General features: G+C 36.5%; 2 protein-coding genes across 4 annotated transcripts in view; both read right to left on the bottom strand.

Moving 5' to 3' along the window:
- Positions 1-47: 47 nt before the first annotated feature.
- The window catches only part of LOC139140261 (fibroblast growth factor receptor-like), a 129025-nt gene continuing 106230 nt past the window's right edge, over positions 48-22842 (bottom strand). The window contains exons 17-22 of the mRNA XM_070709385.1: positions 4457-4614; positions 4171-4293; positions 3337-3413; positions 3104-3144; positions 2458-2666; positions 48-1457 (exon numbers count right to left, since the gene is read on the bottom strand). Of these exons, the coding sequence (XP_070565486.1) occupies positions 1431-1457; positions 2458-2666; positions 3104-3144; positions 3337-3413; positions 4171-4293; positions 4457-4614 (635 nt within the window). The 3' untranslated portion in view covers positions 48-1430. The remainder of the gene's footprint in view (positions 1458-2457; positions 2667-3103; positions 3145-3336; positions 3414-4170; positions 4294-4456; positions 4615-22842) is intronic.
- The window catches only part of LOC139140263 (uncharacterized), a 51900-nt gene continuing 38069 nt past the window's right edge, over positions 9012-22842 (bottom strand). The window contains exons 9-13 of one of the 3 annotated variants that reach the window (XM_070709391.1): positions 20997-21180; positions 19769-19897; positions 12091-12277; positions 9755-9880; positions 9012-9148 (exon numbers count right to left, since the gene is read on the bottom strand). In XM_070709391.1, the coding sequence (XP_070565492.1) occupies positions 9856-9880; positions 12091-12277; positions 19769-19897; positions 20997-21180 (525 nt within the window). In that variant the 3' untranslated portion in view covers positions 9012-9148; positions 9755-9855. Of the gene's footprint in view, positions 9149-9754; positions 9881-10670; positions 10983-12090; positions 12278-19768; positions 19898-20996; positions 21181-22842 lie in introns of those variants that run through there. The other 2 variants (XM_070709392.1, XM_070709390.1) reach the window with 2 other exon arrangements.

Below are 22842 nucleotides of genomic sequence, written 5' to 3'. Positions count from 1 at the left end.
ATAAGAAATCTGCCACGAAAGGTCAAGTAGGAATGTTGGAACACTACTTTTGATAATTCAAGTTTATTTCAATATTGTAAGTTCTAAATCACACCAGGTAAAGTTGTGCAAGTTAATAAGAAAAACTGTCACATCACAATATTACATACAGAAGTGACATCTATACACGTTTGTACATACAGGTTTGTTTGTATGTGATCACGTGATCTCTTAAACACACTAAGTCTGAATATAATCATAGACAGTTGAGAAACTACTGTAAAACATTCCAACTTTTAATGCCGCCGCAGCGTAGAGTATAATTACCTTGAAGGTTGTATGGGATTGTTTATGAAGCAGGATCTTTTGAGTTCAAGTGATGGAGACAGAGGCGTCGGCTCCATTTCTTCAAACTTTATTACTACAGCTACGATGATCTACTGCTACAATAATATAATGTATCAGTGGGTTGATAAGTTACGACCAGTTCCAGTGGTGAGCGAAGTGCTCTGAGTATACGCATACACATACACTATACTGTACATAAACATATACTAAAGTAAATTGGTTGATTCGGGCTGTGATATAGCTGGTTTTGGCGGGAAAGTAAGAAGTGTCTTTGACTTTGATTTGTTAGAGATGAGTCACGTCAGAAAGAATTAAAACTTGTAAACACAGGATATTAGGAAGTAACTGAATAGTTAATCGGTCTTCATTGTCAAGGAATTTAGAAGTAGCTATCTTTGTATAACGTTTCTCAACATTCTCCCGCCCGACAGAAAACGTATATCCAAGTCTAAAATTCAAAAAATCATCGTAAACTAAAACTCGAGAAGGATGCAAAAATGAAAGTAATCGAAATACTGAGTAAAATGACTGGATATCATATGGTGAGTATATATGAGTATATAGGGTCCATTATAATAAATAGTGTCCGATATATATTGTCCGATATATAGAGTTCACATAGTGTTAAGGTCTTGTATTCTACAACGTGCAACGGCTGCTGCTGTACGCGTAGAACGTCGTCGACCTTTACTAGGGTCAGGCAGAATTGTGTCCGTGTCATCGGCTGCTTGGTAACAATGCAGAAGTGTCTGCCTTCACTTCGAGGGGATATAGTTTCACGATAGGACGATTAGTCATGACTACGATGATCTTGACAATTACGTGTGAAACAATCTGTACCTGGCTAAATGCATATCATAGTATGTAATCAATGCTAAAATTAGCTGCCCCATTTTCTGATGAGTATCCTGTTGCGACATTACAAAATGTTTACCTGATGATGGTATTAGTAGCTGTGCTATTGGACATTATGATATCTCAATGGGAAGGTAATGTCTCCTGAAATTAGGTTTGAAGGTCAAAGATTTTGGATCAGGGTTTACGTCGATGTTGTTCGAAGCACAGACCCATGTTCTCCACTCGTTTTGTGGTCCAGCACTTCTCTAGCCAGCTTCTTGAAAGAAAAAGCCCTGAAAAGTAACAAAAAATGGCAGGTATAACTGGCCATCTCGACAAGAAGTGCTCGTAAAAGTACTTTTCTATCAAGTTCTTCATAAAGATTGACAATTTGATATGCAGAAGTAGCACTCGCGACGACATTCGTGAAGATGCTACTTGTTAACTCAAACGTGACATGCTGATAGAATTAAAAATGCAGAAACTTTGTTATTCAGGAGACGAGACCTGAAATTTCAAGAAAGAAAAGACTGACTTTAGGGTAAGATTTCACGTTACGTAAATTCAGAACAAATCCCCTTGGAAACGTTATCACGCCATCATAACATGTAGAATCTACGTCACATAAAACTTTAGTAAACAATTATTTCATCGTGTTTACATGTTTACGAGTAGACTGACGTGGAACGGTAGTTGTGACCGTACATCTTTAGGGATAAAGATGAAGTATAAAAACCAAATATGTGACCTTGAAAAAATCTGACGAACAAAGTGCTATACATGTCGTCATATCGGGTCACTGTTGATTTATGTCGGAATACCTTTGCTGTGTATTGTGAGAAAAGCAGCATGAAACACGATTTAAATTAAATGAAATAAATGAAATAGGATCTTTTAATTGTTCAACTTTTACCTATAGGGCACCTAACACTTTTGATACATTTGAACAATTAAAAGATCTTATTTAAAATTTATCAAAAGTGTAAGTTGCCTTATATGTGAAACTTGCAATATTAAAAATTACATCACCCATAAAAACAAGTGAATTGCCAAAAAAAGGACAGTAGATGGGCTTAAATTTACTGATTAAACCAACAGTGCTACAATATCCTATTCTCCCAAATTAGTTCCAATCGTGTTATAAGCTTACTTTCTACACCTATTACATTTTTTTCTGCAGCTTCAGCACCGAAAGCGTACTTTTAAAATGAACCCGACGTCTCATACACTATCAGACAGATCAATTTTGCCGAATTAGGCCTACACTAAGCTTGGTGAAGGAAACAAACTTACTCTATCTGCATCCACATACTGCGATAATTCTTCCGCGATCACGCCGGCTGAACATCTGTCTCTAGCTTGATTATACCAGCAGCGATTCATTAGCCTGAATATTTCAACGGAACAATTCCGAGATCTCGGTAATCTGCATCCTTGAAGTAAATGGTCACTGAGCGTCTTTGCATTGACGTCATCTACATCCGGGTAATTTGGAGAAGCTCCTGAAAAAGCATCAATTACTGAGCTAACTTACGGCTTGCGATTTACATATACGTCAAAAACAACAAAAAATGTCATCAAAGAAATAGAACACATTCGAATTAACACGTACTTGAAGAAAACCAGCAAGTATTTTGTCTCATTCGGAAAGACAGAATTATCAATTTTAGCATCATCTTTTGGGAAAGATTTTCGGACCTACCAATTATGGGAGTGCATTTTGAAGCTTTCGGAGTCTATAGGCTTTTCATTAGGTAAGTTTTGTGAAAATCGGGAATTGTGCTTTCCTCCACAAAGATGACGCTGGGATGGATGCCATTTTGGATGTCAATATCGGTAAATATCGCGTAATTTGTAGTATCAAATTTTCAGCCTAGGAAACATTCCAAAGAAATTCCAAATTCCTTCAAGCCAACACATAAATCAATCTTTCTCTCACCTAAGTTTGCAATCTCCCACATCAATATTCCGTATGACCATCTGTAAATAAATTAACTTTGTTTAGATAATTTTGAATCTTATATCGTATTTGCTAGGTAGCTATCTACGTCTGCAAGCACTTTGGTGGGCCAGTAGATATCCGACTGTGCTTATTAATGTATGTTGCATCAGGGTGAAAGAGTGTTTCCTCTCTTACACAAACTCAAAATTATTTTCTAAGATTGTACTCACATGTCACTTTTGGATGTATAAATTTTATCTTGAAGTGATTCGGGAGCCATCCATCTGGTTGGAAAACGACCCGGACGCTGTTGCATAATATGACAAAGTTAATTAATATATTAGCATATTATATATCATTGAGTCACTCATGCCTATGCGGCATATTGATTGGACAGGAGCACATGCTGCCCGTGATAAGCAACTGTCACTGAACTCATGGAAAGTGACCTCCTCAACAAAAAAATCCTCAATAAAAAACTAAAATATGCGTGATTATGCACCCACTCCTTGAGCAACCAGTGCTAAAACGGGCCTGTCAAACCAGCGTAGGAACCTAATGCGGTAATATGTAGCGTTCAGATAGCAGTAAAAAATGATTGTAGAACTAAATAATAATCTGATTAAATAGCAATCGTTATAAGAGCTGTGTAGGTGTTAAGAATATTGGGCCTTATTTGAACATTTGGCTTGCGCTTTGTCAAAAATCTTCGGCGTCACTTTCTGTCATCTACGCCGCTCCCATTTCCCATAGCAGAGTATGCGTACCATGGATTCTTCCCGTCAATAATGCCGTCAATAATGTAACACTCGCCTAGCGGTCAGTGCTACATGTCACGCATGAACCAAAATCTCGTGTGTACCCACCTTGAGCAGGAGTTACAGCTTAAATTCATGATAGGCCTACGATGAAAGATTACGCGACATCAAAAGTTGTAAATTTAATCGGCAGAAATAATTGTACGATTTTAAGTCTGAGAGAGTTCAATTGAAGCTCCTACATTCAGCAAATTACTTAAAATATACAACCGGGGAAAACTGAAATATGCGACGTTATGCACTTACTCTTTGATAGCGATGGTATTCTCCCATTTGATAGACATCTCTTGCAAATCCAAAATCTCCAACTTTGGCGATGTCTTCGTGCGATATCAATATATTGCGAGCCGCAATATCTCGATGAACAATCTGGGATGACAAGAAGTTGGAAATTTTAGCTTCTGAGTATTTCTTTCCGATCAATGCAAACCTACTGATCCTTTAGCTCTATCTCCACCTCTCTATATTTTGTCTGCTTTCTTACTCTGTCTCTGTTATTTCTGAATATCACTGGAATGTTGTCGACACTTACCTTCATTTTTTCCATGTGTTCAAGAGCCCGAGCAATTCCTAATGAAAACTTGACGAATCGTCGATCAGTGATGAGGTTTACCACACCAGTCATGTTCAAAGCCGTCAGAACGTTGAGGAGATCACTGTCCATGAGTTCAGTGACAATATACTTCTTGCCTGAATTAAGATGGATCATTCTTTCAACAAATTGCCAATTGTCGCAAGACAGCCTTGATTTTGGCAATAAATCGGTGAGTTTTCTGGCGGATATTTTCTTTATTAAGAATGATTGCAGCTGATACTGAAATAATGAATGACTCAAGTTTTTCAGTAGGTGTTTTCGTAGTTTCAACGCAGTAAATCAACTTCAAGATCAATCGCTAACTACTGTCAAGTACTACTGTCAAGTCGAAAGTCAATCACATGGAGTATGTATGCTACAAATAACATATTCAGTTTGTTGACAAAGCACTGCCTTTCGAAAATATTCTTGTACTAATAGGAAGAAACAGTAGACAGGGTAATATTCGCGTTTTCAAAATTTTAATTCTACTTAATTCACGAACTTACCTGACTCGATCACGACGCCAATGAGCTGGATGATATTTTGATGGCCTTTAAGATCATTCAATCTTTCACATTCTTCCCTGAAAGTATACTGAGCTTCCATGTTTTTCTCTAAAGTTAACAACGATAACAACCATTGGGTTCAATAGATCATGTGATCTGACTGCATATGCATATGCATATAGTCATTATACCTGTCTGATGTAATGTTGCCCCAGTGGGCGAATACTGTGCGCAGTTACTACCACGGCGGTTTCCAACGCTTTCCCCTTTTCCCAATGCGCTCATATTAGGGACCGTTATCTTTTTCCCACGGGGGGGGGGGGGGGGCAAAACCTTCTTTTGATTCCATCGAAATTAATGAGTCCCCTTACCCATTTAAAAATATGACCCCGAGAAGATGATGAAATTCGAAGATCCTGGCACATGCCATCATGAGAACATTTTGAGATGTCAAAAATTTGTTTCTTTGAAGTATAGCAAAACCATAGCTTCATATTTTGATATTTTTTCGGTATTTTTGTTCCATGTATAAACTACAGCAGTGCCTGATGTACAAATACAGTCAGCTAAGTACCCTGTAGTTAGTGCTTTTGGGTACAGCTAGAATCTGCTGTTGACATGCAATAAAACCGGCATAATATTAAAACAGATCTAAAAAGTTAAAAAGTTACCATTCCTTAAATTACTACATGTGTAAAGAACTGTATTATGTTTTCATCACTAGCTATATAATAAAATGCCATATTGATTTTATTCAATTGGTAAGAACACACATACACCACACACACATACACACACACATATATATCTATATATATATATATATATATATATATATATATATATATATATATATATATATATATATATATATATATATATGGCATGTAAAATCAACGTTACACAATATTATCCTGACAAAAGGCAAATGCCCATCCAATCTCGGGCCCATAAAACCGTGTAATCCTGCAAATGTATACAAAATTGTTACTTTATATACCCCTGCCCAGGATCCCCAAAGATCACGCACGCAGGAAAGGTCAGAAGTAGGGTCGGATTGGAGTAGTTCCACATAAAAAAAGTTTATTGTTCGTATAGTGCACAAATCGTGCCGCCACGAAAGAGAGGAGGCAAAACATATGTTGATTCATCAACTTTTGAAGGTAGTTAGGGCAAGGTAACTGCCTCCCAATTCGCTGAAGTACCGTGTTTAAATGACCCATTTTTCGGTACCTTGGGCTCTACCTATACATCGTACGGATGCTGTTATTATAGTCTCTTTGAAAGACCTACCTTTTAATATTTTAATTGCTACATCTTGTGCATTTCCATTTCCATTGTACAATTTTCCGGATTTCACGTGTGAGAATTCGCCTTGCCCAATATGTTGTAACACCACCAAGTTTTTCAAATCAATATTTGGAATCACCTCCTGATGGAAAAACATGATGACAATTTATAAAATGTGCATGAGTTCGGCTTTTTTGCGGCAAGTTGGGCTAAAAGGGATGGTCCAACATTTAAAGGGAGGGGGTCGTCGGAACAGTACCCGTGCGATTTACTAATTTACAAATAGTGTATTTCATGCACGATATCTCAATGTATCACGTTAGCGTAGCCGCCGCATGTAAAGTTTACGATGTAAATTATGACATACATATTTTAACCTTCGCTAATATACCTTGGATTCAATGCTCAAATCAGTCGTATGGATTCCAATCCCTCAAAGGTTATGCGAAATTACTTATTTGTTTTGGGGACATGCAGATTGTAAAGAAAACAAATCAACTTTATATTGACATGAACGTAGGCCGAAACACAAATGTAGGCCGAAAAAGTCTGTAAATTTGATAAAAATAATTAAATGTGAAAGCTATGCTACATCCAAAATAGGAATTATCAAATTTTTGAATAACAATGCATACCAGCATCCTGACTGTCCCATATCCAAAGATCTGATGGACCATATGAGAAAGCAATACTGGAGCTCACTCCAAAGCTTAGTAAACAACCACAAGCATCAATTGAGGTAGAATGCACCTCGAAAGTTAATGACTTAAACTTTTGCTCTAACTTTCCTCAAGGAATCTTTCAATCATTCTCTTTCAAAATCGAGAATAAAAATAGGGGGTCACCATGCAAATTTTGGTACTACAGAAACAAATTACCCAAGATTTACCGACATCAGAAATTCAAAATGGCCGCCATCTCTGTGTTAACTCTATGGAAAAAATAAAAATGTTCGAATTTCGAAAAACTAAGCCGGTGAAAAGTTTTCTTTGACCAAGAGCTTTAAAATAAACCCCCACATGTGGTATATCAGAAGAGAATTGTAAAAGTTTGAGAGTCCGAACGTCTGTCCCCGAGGTGCCTTCTACCTTAAAAAAAATTACTCACTGCAACTGGTATGGTAAATACGCAAGGGTTAACTTACGGGTAGTGATAACACGTCATCCAAAGGCACATATATAGGGTTGCGTCCAGTATTCTTTCCATAGAAAATGTAACCACCTACTAAAACGGTGATTACAATAACAGCGGGTATAATTGACAGCAAAGCGGTCAACCAGTGTTTCCTTGAATCTGTTTATTAGTAATAAAGAAAAGCAGCCCGCGTAAATTTCTTTGTTGAGACAAAGTGTATGTGCCATGAAAGTTCTTTTGGGCGCAAAACCAGACAAAACAAACAGTCATTATTTTTCTGATGTGAGGGCATACATATCGGGAAAGACACTGGCACATCACAATGCTTTTGGAGAAAAACGATCGTATGATATCAAACACCTAAATGGAGTCGAATATGTGCAGGTGGTCATTTTCACAGTATTTTTAGCTGCTGCATACTAGTACCTTCAACAGCAATTCGACGTAACTTCCAGCAGATAGTATATTTCCAGGAGAGTACCCAAATGCAAAATGGTTACCAGTATTCTCACTCTGGCCCATTCGTATAACCTTAACCTTTCACAAATAATCTGTCACAGCCACACAGCGTAATCATCTGGACAAAACGATTTCACAGTAGCAGATATGTGTAACACGGTATGTGGAATTAGGCATGCGGGAAGTTTGATGAGTATAACATATCCTTATTTTCTCATTTGCCTACCAAACGACTTTCTGTAATAGACCGTATTCACAAACTGAATGATACACCGAATATGATCGGACTTCTTGCATGACGTTAGTGAGTGTAATTTTGCTTCTACATTATGTTTTTGATGCCTTTTTTGGCAAATGGTGTTCATCTAAACTTTAGTTTGATCTCATTACATATGAAACGAAAGGGAGGAGGGATGTTCAAGGTTTGTGAAAATAACACTTTCCAACTTTTAACCATTAAATGTGAGAATTTGCAGGTTCCTGGGAATGATATTTCCCAGTAAAATGTGTGGAAGTGAGAGGTTCCTTGGGAAACTTGCTAGGAACGGTGGTTTTCTACTACCATTTTAAATATTTTTATGCACTCCCGGCTTTTAGTTACCAAGTTCCTTAACTATAAGCCTACAACTTTGTCCCGGCAAATCTTTATTTTCGAAATTGGGTAATATTGAAAATCTTGTGAAAAGACTTATGGTGAAAGCATCTGTCAGTCAGCCTTGCATGCGACAGTTTTTAATAGAGTAAAATAGTCGAGATACATTACCAAATTCCATTCTTACAATGTTATCATTGAAAAATAAGCCATCATTCTGTCCGATGTTTCAATTTCTCAGGAATGTATATACAGTCACTTTTGCCAAAGTGAACCTAGAAATCAAAGATGTCATATTTTTAAAACATGACCCTTATCTTCGACAGCTTTCTAAAAAGTGTCCCCACTTCATTTCCGAAAGCAAACTTTTACAGTAATTACTGAAAAAATATTATATTTCGCCTAAAAACTATTTTGTCTCCCACTTACCCGACACTTTAACTGTAAATGAACAGTACACGTTATTAAATCCATCTGAGACATTAAATATGACAGTCTTTGATCCGATGTTAAATTCCTCGCCAGATTTATAGTTGGACGAAATCGACGGAGGCCCAGCATTGTCCGTCACGTTTGGAGTATCCCAGGTTACAAAAGCAGTACCATCTGAATAAGTGGGCACTGTTATATCATTTGGGCAGTGGTGTATTTGAGGTGGTTGAATATCTGCAAGGGAATAAAATATTTACTTACATTTAATCTGGATCAGTTCAGTATCGTGGTAATTTGAAAAAAAACTGTAATTGATAAAGCTAAATCAGTTTACAAACTTTTAAAATTAAAGTAATATGTTCACATAACTAGTATTTTGTTACGGGGCCAAACAGCGTGCGCTAATCTTGGCATAATTTTGATGACTACGTTCGTAATCTTAAAACAGTATATATGCATACGACATTCACTTCTACAAAGTTCAGAGCATGAATAAACCAAACTGTAGACATGCGAAAAGATTAAATTAAATTAAACAACTTTGTGACAGATATCAATAAAATCCGATTTAAAATGGAATGGCTATTTAACATCCACTACCATATTGATTTTCGCCACAGCTCTGGTCGACGTCATAGCAGAGGTCAGGCTTCAGTTTCATAAAACATTTCTAGTAACAATTCTAAATAACTATATTTCGTGCGTTCCCGAACTGTACATGGTATTGGTTTGCGGCTGTTTTACAGTAAGTATTAGTTCAGAAAGTTTGCCCACTTTGCTGTCGTTCCTTCCTGTTATGTATAAATTACGCGACATATCAAAGTATCGTCATATACGTACCAAGGTGGCAGAGTCTGCCATCCCATCCTACTTCACAAATGCAACCCTCGTTCTGTAAGCAGCTCACAGCATTGATACAATCGCACAAGCGGTCACAGTTTTCACCCCATGCATTGGTTTTGCAGCCTGTAAAGGACCAATTCAACAAATATTGCATGAGTAAATGCTAAAGACCGTCTTTGACAACTGGGCACAACTTATTTTAAATTTGAACATTTTGACCATAATTTCAAATTGCAGTTCTGATTACAATATGTTAACAGTTTTATTACTTATGACATTCCATATTTTGGTGTAGCACTAAGCAGTCGTTTTAATTGAGGTTTCTCCAGCTGAAATTATTTAACATAGGTTCGCGGTACACAATGGCCTCGCATATCTACATTTACCCAAATTAAAATGTATCTTTTTCTGAGCAAAGGCTTTGAGGACATTCACCCCACAAAGCCATTACAGAGACCTGATGCTGGACAACTACAAATATAAACGGAAGATGTTACATTCAAAACCGTTTGACTTAATATGCTATTTACTGAACAGGCGAAGGTTTTGGCTTATGATGAAATATTATTTAAACTCTTTTTCTCTTTATAGTAAAACGGAACACACTGAAAGTGTAAAATATCAAAACCTTCAACTCGAAGCTTGAAGTCATTTGATTCGGCAGTATCTCCATTACCATGAAGTATACATTTGTACACGCCTGAATCTTCTCGAGTGAGATTATATACAATATGTTAACAGTTTTATTACTTATGACATTCCATATTTTGGTGTAGCACTAAGCAGTCGTTTTAATTGAGGTTTCTCCAGCTGAAATTATTTAACATAGGTTCGCGGTACACAATGGCCTCACATATCTACATTTACCCAAATTAAAATGTATCTTTTTCTGAGCAAAGGCTTTGAGGACATTCACCCCACAAAGCCATTACAGAGACCTGATGCTGGACAACTACAAATATAAACGGAAGATGTTACATTCAAAACCGTTTGACTTAATATGCTATTTACTGAACAGGCGAAGGTTTTGGCTTATGATGAAATATTATTTAAACTCTTTTTCTCTTTATAGTAAAACGGAACACACTGAAAGTGTAAAATATCAAAACCTTCAACTCGAAGCTTGAAGTCATTTGATTCGGCAGTATCTCCATTACCATGAAGTATACATTTGTACACGCCTGAATCTTCTCGAGTGAGATTATATAGTCTCAGAATATAAATACTGAAATAGAAGGGAAAAGATGAATCAGTGCCGTATGAGATTTTTGTTAACGTGAATTTTGAAATATCGCAATACTGTTGAGATTGCTAGTTCTGATATGAAGTAAGTTTTTCTCACATCGATTTTGTTTTTAATTTTATGTTATTTTATGTTGGCATGATCTTATTGTGCCTTGGCCCTGTGAGAGGATAAACTTTCAAAGGTAGATTTGCATTCCCATGGCAGGCTATTCTTTCCGTCGTATTTCTATATTATTTCACGATAACCAATAGCGAGGAGTAGAGAGTAAAGGTTCTAGTTGAAACTGGTTCACATGACTGTCTCATGGCAAGTTACGCAGCTCCGTAGCATGCCATGAGAGAATTTCAATGTGCTGCAGGGTATAATATGCACAAATAATATTTCTGTACCCGTTATAGTAAGTTGCAGAAATTCCTACTCTAAATCATTTCTCACAACTCGCCAGAGTTACTACACAGAAACGTTGCTGGCAATGCGGGCAGAACTGACATTCCCTACACGTTATAATTTGCCAGTAGTGATAGGAAATATAATTGCATACTTTACTTAACTTGCTTCCATGGAAGAACGTAATGTTACTCTAAATTTCACTGCATTTGAAAATCTTACCGCTCATAGAAATAGAAATGCAAATATGGATAAAGAGTTTGCAGTTTCAATGTCCATACAAACATAGCCTCTGGAGTATATTGACAAGCAGTGAAACAGATTGTGGATCTCAAAGTTGATCGCGAACAGAGTGAACTCCTCCTAATAACATTCATGGGTGTACCAGCGAGTATTCCAATGTTTAATAAGACCTGACTCACTGGTTTTCAAATGTACTAAGTTAAGAACTCAAGGAGAAAATGATTATCAATATAAGAGCAGACAGGCTGTGACAGGTGGTTTAATCATAAATGTTGATAAGGATTCGGAAGCTCAGCATGGCGACTTAGATGTTAATTTCCTGGGTGCAACCAGAAAATCAGAGAATGTCTCACATTGGACCATTCCTACACTTTTGGTTTTCAAGTGTTAGTGAAAAACACCGATCAAACTCAACCCTGCAAATACCTCTTAAGTTAAGTTTATGATAATCATGTACCTATCAGGGTCAATCGTTCCTGTCTCAATTCTTGACGGCTGTTCTCTAATTACTGTTTCATTTAGCTTCCATATCACAGACTTTACGTTCATATACGTGACGGAGCAAATAAAATGCATTTGCGAATACAGTGGTGTCGGCTCTTCTACTGTTACTACTGTATCTAATGTTGCGATTGCCTTCATTGCTGGAAATAAAGTAATAGATAAATAAATAAATAAATAAATAAATAAATAAATAAATAAATAAATAAATAAATAAATAAATAAATAAATAAATAATAGATAAATAAAATAAATATATAAAAGTTAGTAAGTACCGAACTGAGAAAGTAATTTATTTAGTGAAACAACTAATTAACGAACTAAGTAATTTATTGAGGAAGTAATAAAATTTGACTAATTTGGGAGAATAGAATAGGATATTGTTGTAATGTTGGTTTAATCAGCAAATTTAAGCTCATCTTATTGTCTTTTTTGCAATTAATTTGTTTATGGGTGATTTGTAATATTGCAACTTTCAGCTCTAGGGCATCTAACACTTATGAACAAATAACAGCAAAATCAGTTCAAATCTTGTCAAGAACCTAATTGAACACACAAGTAAAATGAGAGAATAACTTATTGGTACCTTAATAAATAAAAAATAGGACATAAGATTTATGTGATGCTTTCCTTTCCTTCGATGATTTGAAGTGTTTTACTCATTGAGCTGTAAACATAATAAGTCAGCAATGGAAATTTGAAACTTTCAAAACGTCCCAAATTTATTATAATTTATTGTAACCATCGGGTTATTTACGAACCAAAATATGTTTTTATAAAACAAATATCCCATGTTTGAAAGGACTAATACGGCCGAGAAATGTAAAAAGTTTGTTTCTCATCCTCGCTCGCGTCAATTCAGCCCCGCAACGTCAACCTTTTTCTGCTCATTTTGAAATGAAATGAAAAAACGCAAAAATACGCTACGATAATGCGTGTACGTGGCGTCCAACCAATTTATCGAAAATTGAAAATTGAAATCACCTCCAAAATGCTATTTTCATTTTAATGAAATAACAACCAATTTTTAATATTCGTTTTTTCAGACAAAATTTTTATTTTACCGATTTTTTCGCACGGTTTTCGCGGCCAATCATTTCTCAAAAATATTAAAATGTATTCTAGCACAAAAAGCGTTATTTAAATGATTGAAATAGAATCATATTCATCTTAATTCAAAATACCAATTGACAGACCAATTTTAATAAAGCTTCTATTATTTGGTTATCAATGAAACATAACTCTGTTTCGCCTTGTTCATATTTTGAATCCGAAATGCAATTATCAGTGAAAACAAAATGAAATTTAATCTATTAATTCTATTTTATTTCTTAAATTTCAAAATCACGTGTTCCGGATTATTTTTAAGGAAAGTTGCTTGTTTTCATATTATAATTTGTATCCTAAAATGATGTTTTCATTTTCAACAAAACAAAAAAAATCATTACCAGTATCAAAATATTACCTAATCTTAACATAAAAAAATAGTACTATTTTCAAGATTCGTAAAATTTATTACGGGACATTGTACGTATTTGATGAAAATCGAAATGAAGAGAAAGGAAACTCTTTGAAATAAAATCATGTCATACCGATTTAAGAGGAATTTGCAATTTTACTTTGGTGAAATTAGAAATTGAAAATTGAAAATTGTAAGTTTCAACCTTTTTCATTTTTTTGAAAATGGTCGAAAGACGACTCATTTGAATTGCTGTTCCCGGCCCTGTACCGGCCAGTGGGTGAGCAGCATCAATGCGTACGAGACTTCCAGTTTCCGCAACGCATACTTGTTCCCGCGCTCACTGCATGTGCTGCGGAAGACTGGCCACCGAAGACGATATAAAGGAAATTGAGGGCAACTCTAAACATTGTCCCTACGAGTATGGCGAGAGTGTCCGGCTTTGGCTACGCCGCCTCCCACGGCGTAGCAAAAGCCGGACACTCTCGCCATACTCGTAGGGCTACTCCACACATCGGCTCTACCAAGATTGTTTAGTATTACGATGTGGCGAATAAAAGGATCATTGCATTTATTTGTGTGGAATACATGGCGAGACACCGGTGAATCCGGTAAGGGGCCGTTCAGTTTTTACGGCCGGGGGGGGGGGCGGCAAAATCCGGGGGGGGGTCATCATAATTTTTGAATCCACGAAGGGGGGGGTCATCACTTTTTCACTGGTAGGAAAGGGGGGGTCACCACATTTTCAAAAACATAATACCTTCAATCAAGTTCACTTTATGCCATGGCCATGATCGACCCTCTTTACCAGCGGGCCGCCTTCGGCGGCCAACTACAATAAATATACTTTATGTATTACCCATGACCCTCTTAACGGGCAGACGCCTTTGGCGGCCAACTCCAATTAGGTTTACTTCATGCAATGGCCATGATCGACCCTCTTTACCGGCGGGCCGCATGCGGCGACCCACTACAATAAAGTGACTTTATTGTAATACCCCATGACCATCTTTACGGCCGGACGCCTTCAGCGGCCCTGTTCAGTAAAGTTTACTTCGTGCTATGGCCATGATCGACCCTCTTTTTACCAGCGGGCCACCTTTGGTTGCCCACTAGAATAAAGTAGACATTACGTAATGGCCCTTGACCCTCTTAACCGGAGGGCTGCCTATGGCGAACCACTCCAATAAAGTTTACTTTATACAATGTCCATGGACATAAGTTGTCTATGGAAATGAAGTTAAAAATTGCCTTACAGTCGTCCTAATTAACAGACGTTTGCACGGATGTGGCTGAGAAGTTTGTGCACCGGCATCTCTACTACACAAATAAAGTGCACCGCATACCGGAGTTCAAATGCAAACCGTGCGGGTAAATTTGACATATGGGTTTTGGTTATTTTTCCGCGGGGGGGGGGGGGGGTCATCAAATTTTTTCGTCTGACAAAGGGGGGGTCATCATTTTTTCGCGAAAAATGCAGGGGGGTCTTTATTTTTTTGAACACCGGCGACAAGATTTTGCCGCCCCCCCCAGGCCGTAAAAACTGAACGGTCCCTAAGCCTAATTCACGTGCCAAGCTCCGCGAGCCAGAAGTAGGTGAATTTTCACTCCAATTTAATTCATTGATTCATTTTCATGAACAAATCAACATTCGGACTTCAACGCCGCCTTCTAAATGCATAAACTGGGGACCGGCGAATGACCAGCGTGCATATGCAGAAAGGGACTCAAGAGAAATTATAGGGAGGGAGGCCAGTATTTTTTCAAAATCACACTGCACGTAAATTTGTAACATTAAAAATTGATCAATCAAAATTCCGTACATTGAGTTTGTAGACCATATGTTAAGGTTGCTATATTGCAAATATCTAGGTCCTATGGTGTCTATCGAACTGTGACTGGTATGGACGTAAGCCTATTGACAGGTATCAATAAAAATGTTGCAAACAGGTTTATTTTGTGGACAAGTCCATCATCCTGCCAACTTGTATCAATCAAAATGTTACCAAAACGCTGTATTTCGCACGCGTGCAAGTAAACCACAGTCCCACCACAACACATAGGCTGCGGGCAGGCCTAACATGAACGCGATAGGCATACTCGTGTCAGGCCAGGTCAACATTGCTTTTCGAAACACGATACAGTCTTGGCCAGTCTTGGTGTCCTAATCACGGGCAAAAGACGACTCTCACTTTATACCTCCATGCGTAAACAAAGGTTCCAGTTAACCACTGTGACGCTTACCAGAGACTCTGCATGTAGAGGTGTCGAAATTGGTCAAACTCTAAAGACTTTATTCCATCTAATCAATTTCAATCCCCGACTTATGTAAGTTTGGCGCAACAAAGGTAGTGTTGAGATGGGTATTGTGGTGTTGCCTGAATATACTACGGGCATGTATAAACTAACGCAATTCCTAGATTCCGTATACTCTTTTTAATTAGGCCCTCCCTCCCTCCCTACAATTTCTCACGAGTCCCTGGCACGCGGCACGTGAATTAGACCCTAGTCATGTAATCTGGGTTCCTGGTAAACCGGTTTGTTGATTGAGTGATTCGTCTTAACGGTGTTTCGGAACCAAAAACGGGGTTCCTTCATCAGTCGCTCTCTTGTTTTGTATCCCCTCCGCTTGGTTGTGTGATGAAGTCATCTTCGTCCTCGAGGAGGAGAAGCCAGATTCGTTATTGAGAGAGTTCAGAGAGTTAGCCACTCTATTGACTGACTATAGTGAGCGATCCGGTTTGTGGTGTCATATTATAATTAACATGACCCAGCATCGACCGGAGTTTCTAGACGCTTATAAGGATTTTTGTTTAAGGGCATATTTTGAGCGTTGCTGGTGCTCGTTATGTTAACAGTATATGTTGTATTTGAGTCTTTCCACAGTAAAGCGCAACATTTGACATTCCCAATTTTGGAGCTCTAGCTTTTTCAATGATAACAGCATTCACACAGAATGTTATTATTTTTAGTAGAGTACTACATATGAACATATATAAAAAATAATATTAAAGCTGTATGTCCAGCTCAACAAAAATTATAGATTTTTATCTTTGTAAATATGGCCTCTATTTGCTCACCATTTTGTGACATTTTGTACCCCTGTAACATTAGGAAGGGATATTTACAATATTTATACCATTTGAATTGATTTCAATGCAAAGTAGTAATGTATTATAAGCAATTACGAACTAAATTTATTCTTAGAAAAAAAGCACTAGGGAAAGGGCCAAATATTATGCCCAAAAATATTGCTAACGCGTGTAACAATGTCTGTCCAACTCTATGCGAATTGATAATATGAGAACAATAAATATAGTGAAGGCTGTAAGCTGCAACAAACCACTCATACATTTGACTAACAATGAAATCTTCCACTATGTATCATTCTTTATTCTGTCTTTATTGAAGCTTGGTTCTCTTGCAGTTAAAAATATTTCTGGAAGGAGTGTGTCCACATGTTACACGTGTTAACTCATTTCCAAAATCAAGATTTAAAAAAAAATTCTTTTGGTATACATTGCTGAAATTTTGTCATTTGAGAGTGCCCTAAAGTTCATGTTTTATGGCGCAATTGAATATAAACCGATGGCCACCATTACAGAGAGCACCTGAATGGCAGGATGTGTCCTCTTTGTTACACGCGTTACCGGTGTTACACGCGTGGAAAATTGTAGTTTAATTAAATACTGGATAGAATAATGTTAATTGTTTTTTAGTGTGACAATTCTATCTGTATCAGAAAGTTACTGAAAGCTTTCTTTACAACTATCGATGCACCTTAGATGCCCATATCGTTTATGAACGAATTGGACAGAACTGATGATGTGTGTCCAATGTTACATACGTTTTCCCATAGACAATACAGGGGTCTTCCCTCTGTTGTCGATATGGTTATCCACAGAGCCAATTTATAACAATTCACATCATAATTCTGAGGTATTTAACTTCGTCATGACATATACATACCGGTATATAAATCAATCAAGTACATTTATTCAGAATGGAACACACACAATTTGTGTATAAAGCCAATCCAGTGTCTGTATATGTTACATACGTTGCCAGTTGCCATAACGTTGCATCAGATATCCTCCTCTTCTGATAATATTAAGATTAAAACATCTTCTGAAGTGTGTTTCTAGTTCTTGTAGACTAATGGGTTTCTTTCAAACTTGGCACAGGGATGATAATGGCATACATGTGATCAAATACAATACAATGTCATGTCTGTCCATGTTACACGCGTTACTGTTGCCGCGACAATTTGCCCTCCTTCTTAAACAAAGAAATTATTTATCTTAAAAAAATATTTTTAGATGACACACCTGTAGTACTGTCCACCCACTCAACTTTTAGATTCAGATTAATAAATTTAATTTTTGACCTTATTGTCACAAAGTGGTTGCACTTTACTGTGGAATGATGTACTTATCATTGGTCATTGTTCGGCGTGTGGCGTCGCTTAATTTCATGTATTTCACAAAATCTGCGCACTGATCTCTCGCTTAAAGGGATATGGTCGTCGGAACTGCGCTCAAAGGTCGTATGGGACCCATACGACCCATGGCAACAATGTATCCAAGGCACAATGGTGATTGATGACAGTTAAAACATGTCTGTTATAATCTATCATCATATAATTTAAATGTTGCAGCTATTATGATGAGGTGCATCTTGATATCGTGCACGAAATACATTGTTTGTAAACAAGAAACTCGCACATGCGCAGTTCCGACGACTATATCCCTTTAATTAAGCGAGAGATCAGTGCGCAGATCCTGACAGATTATGATCAGGAAACAAGTCTTTCAAAGTACATGCTATCTCGCAGTGTGTTTTACCTTCAAAAACAACCATTTGCCGCATAAACTCTTCAGAGACTAAGGAAGACAACTCCATTTTAATTTACCGCAGTTCTTGCTTTGACGGAAGCCGAAAATCTCGCACGCATCGCTGCTCGCCCACTGGCCGGTAGAGGGCCAGGAACAGCAAAGAAATTGAAATAACATGTAAGTCGTTTTTCGACCATTTTCAAAAAAATGAAAATGGTTGAAACTTACCATTTTCAATTTTCGCAAGTAACAAAATGAACAGCGAATTCATTTTAAATTAGTTGTACATGATTTAGTATTAACGAGTTTCGATTCTCATCATTTTTGTTCTCCTTCAAATGTCAAAATTATCCTATATTTTATATTTTACAAAAATCGGAAGAAATACCATTTTTGTTATGTTAAGATAGAATAAAGTTGAAGACTTGAAGTTATTTTTATGCTTTGTTGAGAATGGCAACATCATTTTAAGAAAATGAATTAAAATCAAAATATGAAACAAGGAACTTCAATAAAAGTAAACCCGAACTTGTGTCTTCAAATCTTATGAATGAAACACAATTAATTGATTAAAGCTTAATTTGTGTTTACTGAAAATTGCTTTTCGGATTCAAAATAAAAAGAAGGCGAAACATAATTATATTTCATTAATAATGAAATAGCAGAAGCTTTATTTCAAACGGGCCGTCAATCGTTTTTTTTTCAACGAAGATAAAAATGAAAAATAATTTTCGATTTGAAACATTTCAAATGTTGCTTTCTATGCCAAAAGGCTGTTTAATATTTTTGGGAATTGATTGGCCGCGAAAACCGTACCAAAAAATCGGTAAAATAAAATTTTTGTCTACAAAAACGAATATTAAAAATTGGTTGTTATTTTATTAAAATGAAAATTGCATTTTCAGGGTGATTTCAATTTTCAATTTTCAAAAAAATGGTTGGACGCTACGTACACGCATTTACGATGGTGAATATCACCGTGCTGTATAAAATAGAACTGTACACAAAACAACTTACACTAACATTCCATTCAGAACTGTACAAATATGTCACTATTATATCAAGCTGTCAATACTGTGCATTGCTGGACTAAACGTCATACCACCGAACTGTTGCTGAACAAAAATACTGAGGCAACATTGCTGTGCATTTATCTCTGCGTGCATTCTTATGTTGTTTTCATGCTTTTTGCGCGTTGTTGTTGGTTGAAGAATAAATAAAAATGAAAAGAAAAAGAAAACCCGCGTCACCGCATTATTTTTGCAATATATCTTGGATGAGAAACAAACTTTTTTTATTTATCTTTTCTTCTAATTCAATGTATGCAAACAAAGACTTACGTATGTCACAGGCAGGCCCCCACCAACCGGATTGACACTTACAAGCACCATTCCACATATGGCAAGATGCTCCGTTTTTACAATTACACTCATATTGGCATCTAGCCCCATACCTGCTCTGTGGACAACCTGGATTTTAACAATGGAAAAAAGAAGAATTAACAATGGAAAAAAGAAGAATAGTCTGAAAATATCTAAATAATGTGACGAATTCAGGAAACCACCGTCAAACTGTTTCACTGCTATTTCTCAATCTAAAATCGAATGATTGAACAGCGTGAAGATAGAATGACCTGTATGCCATACAGTTTACAGAATATATAAAGAATATTGAAACATATTGTTCTTTTGAAGCAAAAGTCGGCAAGATGCCTAACATCACTGGAAAGTACAAGGAAATGATAAACCAGATTCACTGAAATGCTCCTGTGTTTCGATATATGTAACAATTGTCTGTAAACTGACACTTTTCGCTGACATTATTGACATGTTTGTAACTTTATTTATATTGCTAAATTCAACCTTGCCGGCAATGTCTCTAATTTCAGTTGGTACATGTATTTGTATGCAAATTAGTAACTAGCGAAAATGAAGATGCTAAATTTTTTTCACTACTTTCACATCTTTCTAGCATCACTTTACGTAACAAATTCAATGCATTTTACGTTAATCTCGTGCTCACTCTCACTCGTTTGTATATTTTTATGCTTCTTTGACACCTTCAACTGTTTTTACTATATAAAAGTTAATTGAATGGTGACTTATAAGCCCATTGGGCTAGGCAACTCATAGAGTTGCAAGTCACAATAATAAACAATTACTTCTACACACACACACACACACACACACACACACACACACACACACACACACACATCACACACACACACATATATATATATATATATATATATATATATATATATATATATCTGTTACATGTCTGAGGTAAGCAATAAATTAATTATTTTTTCATTCGGCCCCTCATAAACAGGAATGTGTCAAAGCTATATTTTGTGGTGCTCATGATATGAACGTCGATCTTTTATAGATTCGGGTGTCAGAATGTTTTCGTCTTAGCTTGGCGATGTTAACATTTATTAAAATGCGGAAGTGTAATAATTGGCTGATATTAAATTTTGGTGGCGATGTTAAGAGCAGCACTTAATGTTGTGGTTTAAGTTTTGTTATCAGATATAAATATACAAACTTCAGCATTGCCACATACCTAAGACGTTGTATTCTATAGGTCTATTCCATCCATACAATAGTTTTCCAGTGTCTTTCATGCAGATCTCAAACGTTAACTTTGTTGGACCATGTGAGTTTATACCCCGAAGTACCACATAATATAGATAGAATGTTTTCTTGTCACGTTCACTGCTATAGCCCTTAATTGCTGGATCATCATCCTGAAAATATACACGATTACTTACAATTACTGCCTTTCTTTCTTTCTTACATTTTTGTGCATGTACGAAATCGATATGAATTTTTATTTGCTTTATTGGTCTTAATCTTATAGTGTATACAGTGTATATACAAAGTGTAAATGTATTACTAGGGCAGCTGATTACATGACTGCCAAATTCTATTCACAAGACTGACATAATCATTAGTTTGCTATGAGAGGAGTCAAAGATCGCTATGCATGCGAAAGCTTCTCCAAAGACCCCAGCACGTCCGGGGTATCATTGACCGAGCTGTTTTGACTATAATGTTTTTGCTAGATGACTGCTGGGAGCCTATGTTATGAGTTTGAATCTGATCGAACAATTTACAGAATTTTCTACACTGGGTCTGTTGATGCACAGAATTGTCTTTCGCCCAGTAAAGCGATGTATTCATTACTCTAATACAGTTTGTGTCCGATGTGTGATGGCGAGTAAGTGAGTGCTTCATGAACTCTACAGCGTGTTCAGGGTCGCAGTCAGAATATATATTGCAGTTATGTGTGAATTTGAACCTTTGCCACATGTTTTCAACTTCACTAAAAGTATTATAATCAACATAATGAAGAATATTGACCACATTAATTCTAAAAGACCATAAAGTATACAAATATGTAATTAGCTGAAATAAAAATAAAATTTCTTTGACTGCTGTCATTGTATCACCACTTTATATAGCAAGTGTAATTACCTTTTGCCAAGTCCTTTAAGCCACATATACCAAACTATGAAAGCTCATTAGATATGCAAATTATAAATTAGCTGACATTAAAATGTGAAATCACTCTCAATATTGTTTTAACCTGGTATAATCATCAATGTATATAGCATGTTTTGCCAACTTTGATCTAGTAAATCCCAGTATATATCCGTAATTATAAAAGATCATTGAAAATGCAAGTAAGGAATTGGCTGAAGAAAAAATGCTTAATGACTTTCAATAAAGTTGTATCATAGTATCGTTAATGCATATAGCAAGTTGCGTCAACTTTGGTCTGGTCAATTCAGATATATATCCCTTATTAGATAAGTTCATTAAATATGCAAATTAGGAATTGGCTGAAGTAAAAATGCTTAATGATTTTCAATGAAGTTGTATCATAGTATCTGCAATATATGTAGCAAGCTTTGTCAACTTTGGTCAAGTCAATTCAAATATATATCCCTAATTAGCAAAGTTTATTAAATATGCAAATTAGGAATTGGCTGAAGTAAAAATGCTTAATGATTTTCAATAAAGTTGTATCGTAGTATCTTCAATATATGTAGCAAGTTTTGTCAACTTTGGTCAAGTCAATTCAGATATATATCCCTAATTAGCAAAGTTTATTAAATATGCAAATTAGGAATTGGCTGAAGTTAAAAAGATTACGGTAGGTGACCATTTGCCCGACGGGTATTGGCTATTGCGATGAGATAGCCTCGGTGTCCTTAACTGGCGCTTGGGAAATTCTTCATCCTAAACAGACACTGGGAAGATCTTCGTCCTGCAATACTGCGTAAGTTCCCACTTTCACTTGGAATACAATCTAGTATTATTATTGGAATCTGTAGATCTCATAGATTTTGTCGATGGCAATAAACCAGTTTCAATGCTCTCGGATTTCTCAGCAAATAGCGTAC

Source organism: Ptychodera flava, chromosome 9, assembly GCF_041260155.1.
Source record: "Ptychodera flava strain L36383 chromosome 9, AS_Pfla_20210202, whole genome shotgun sequence".
NCBI lineage: Eukaryota > Metazoa > Hemichordata > Enteropneusta > Ptychoderidae > Ptychodera > Ptychodera flava.
This window is presented reverse-complemented; position numbering and strand designations above follow the sequence as displayed.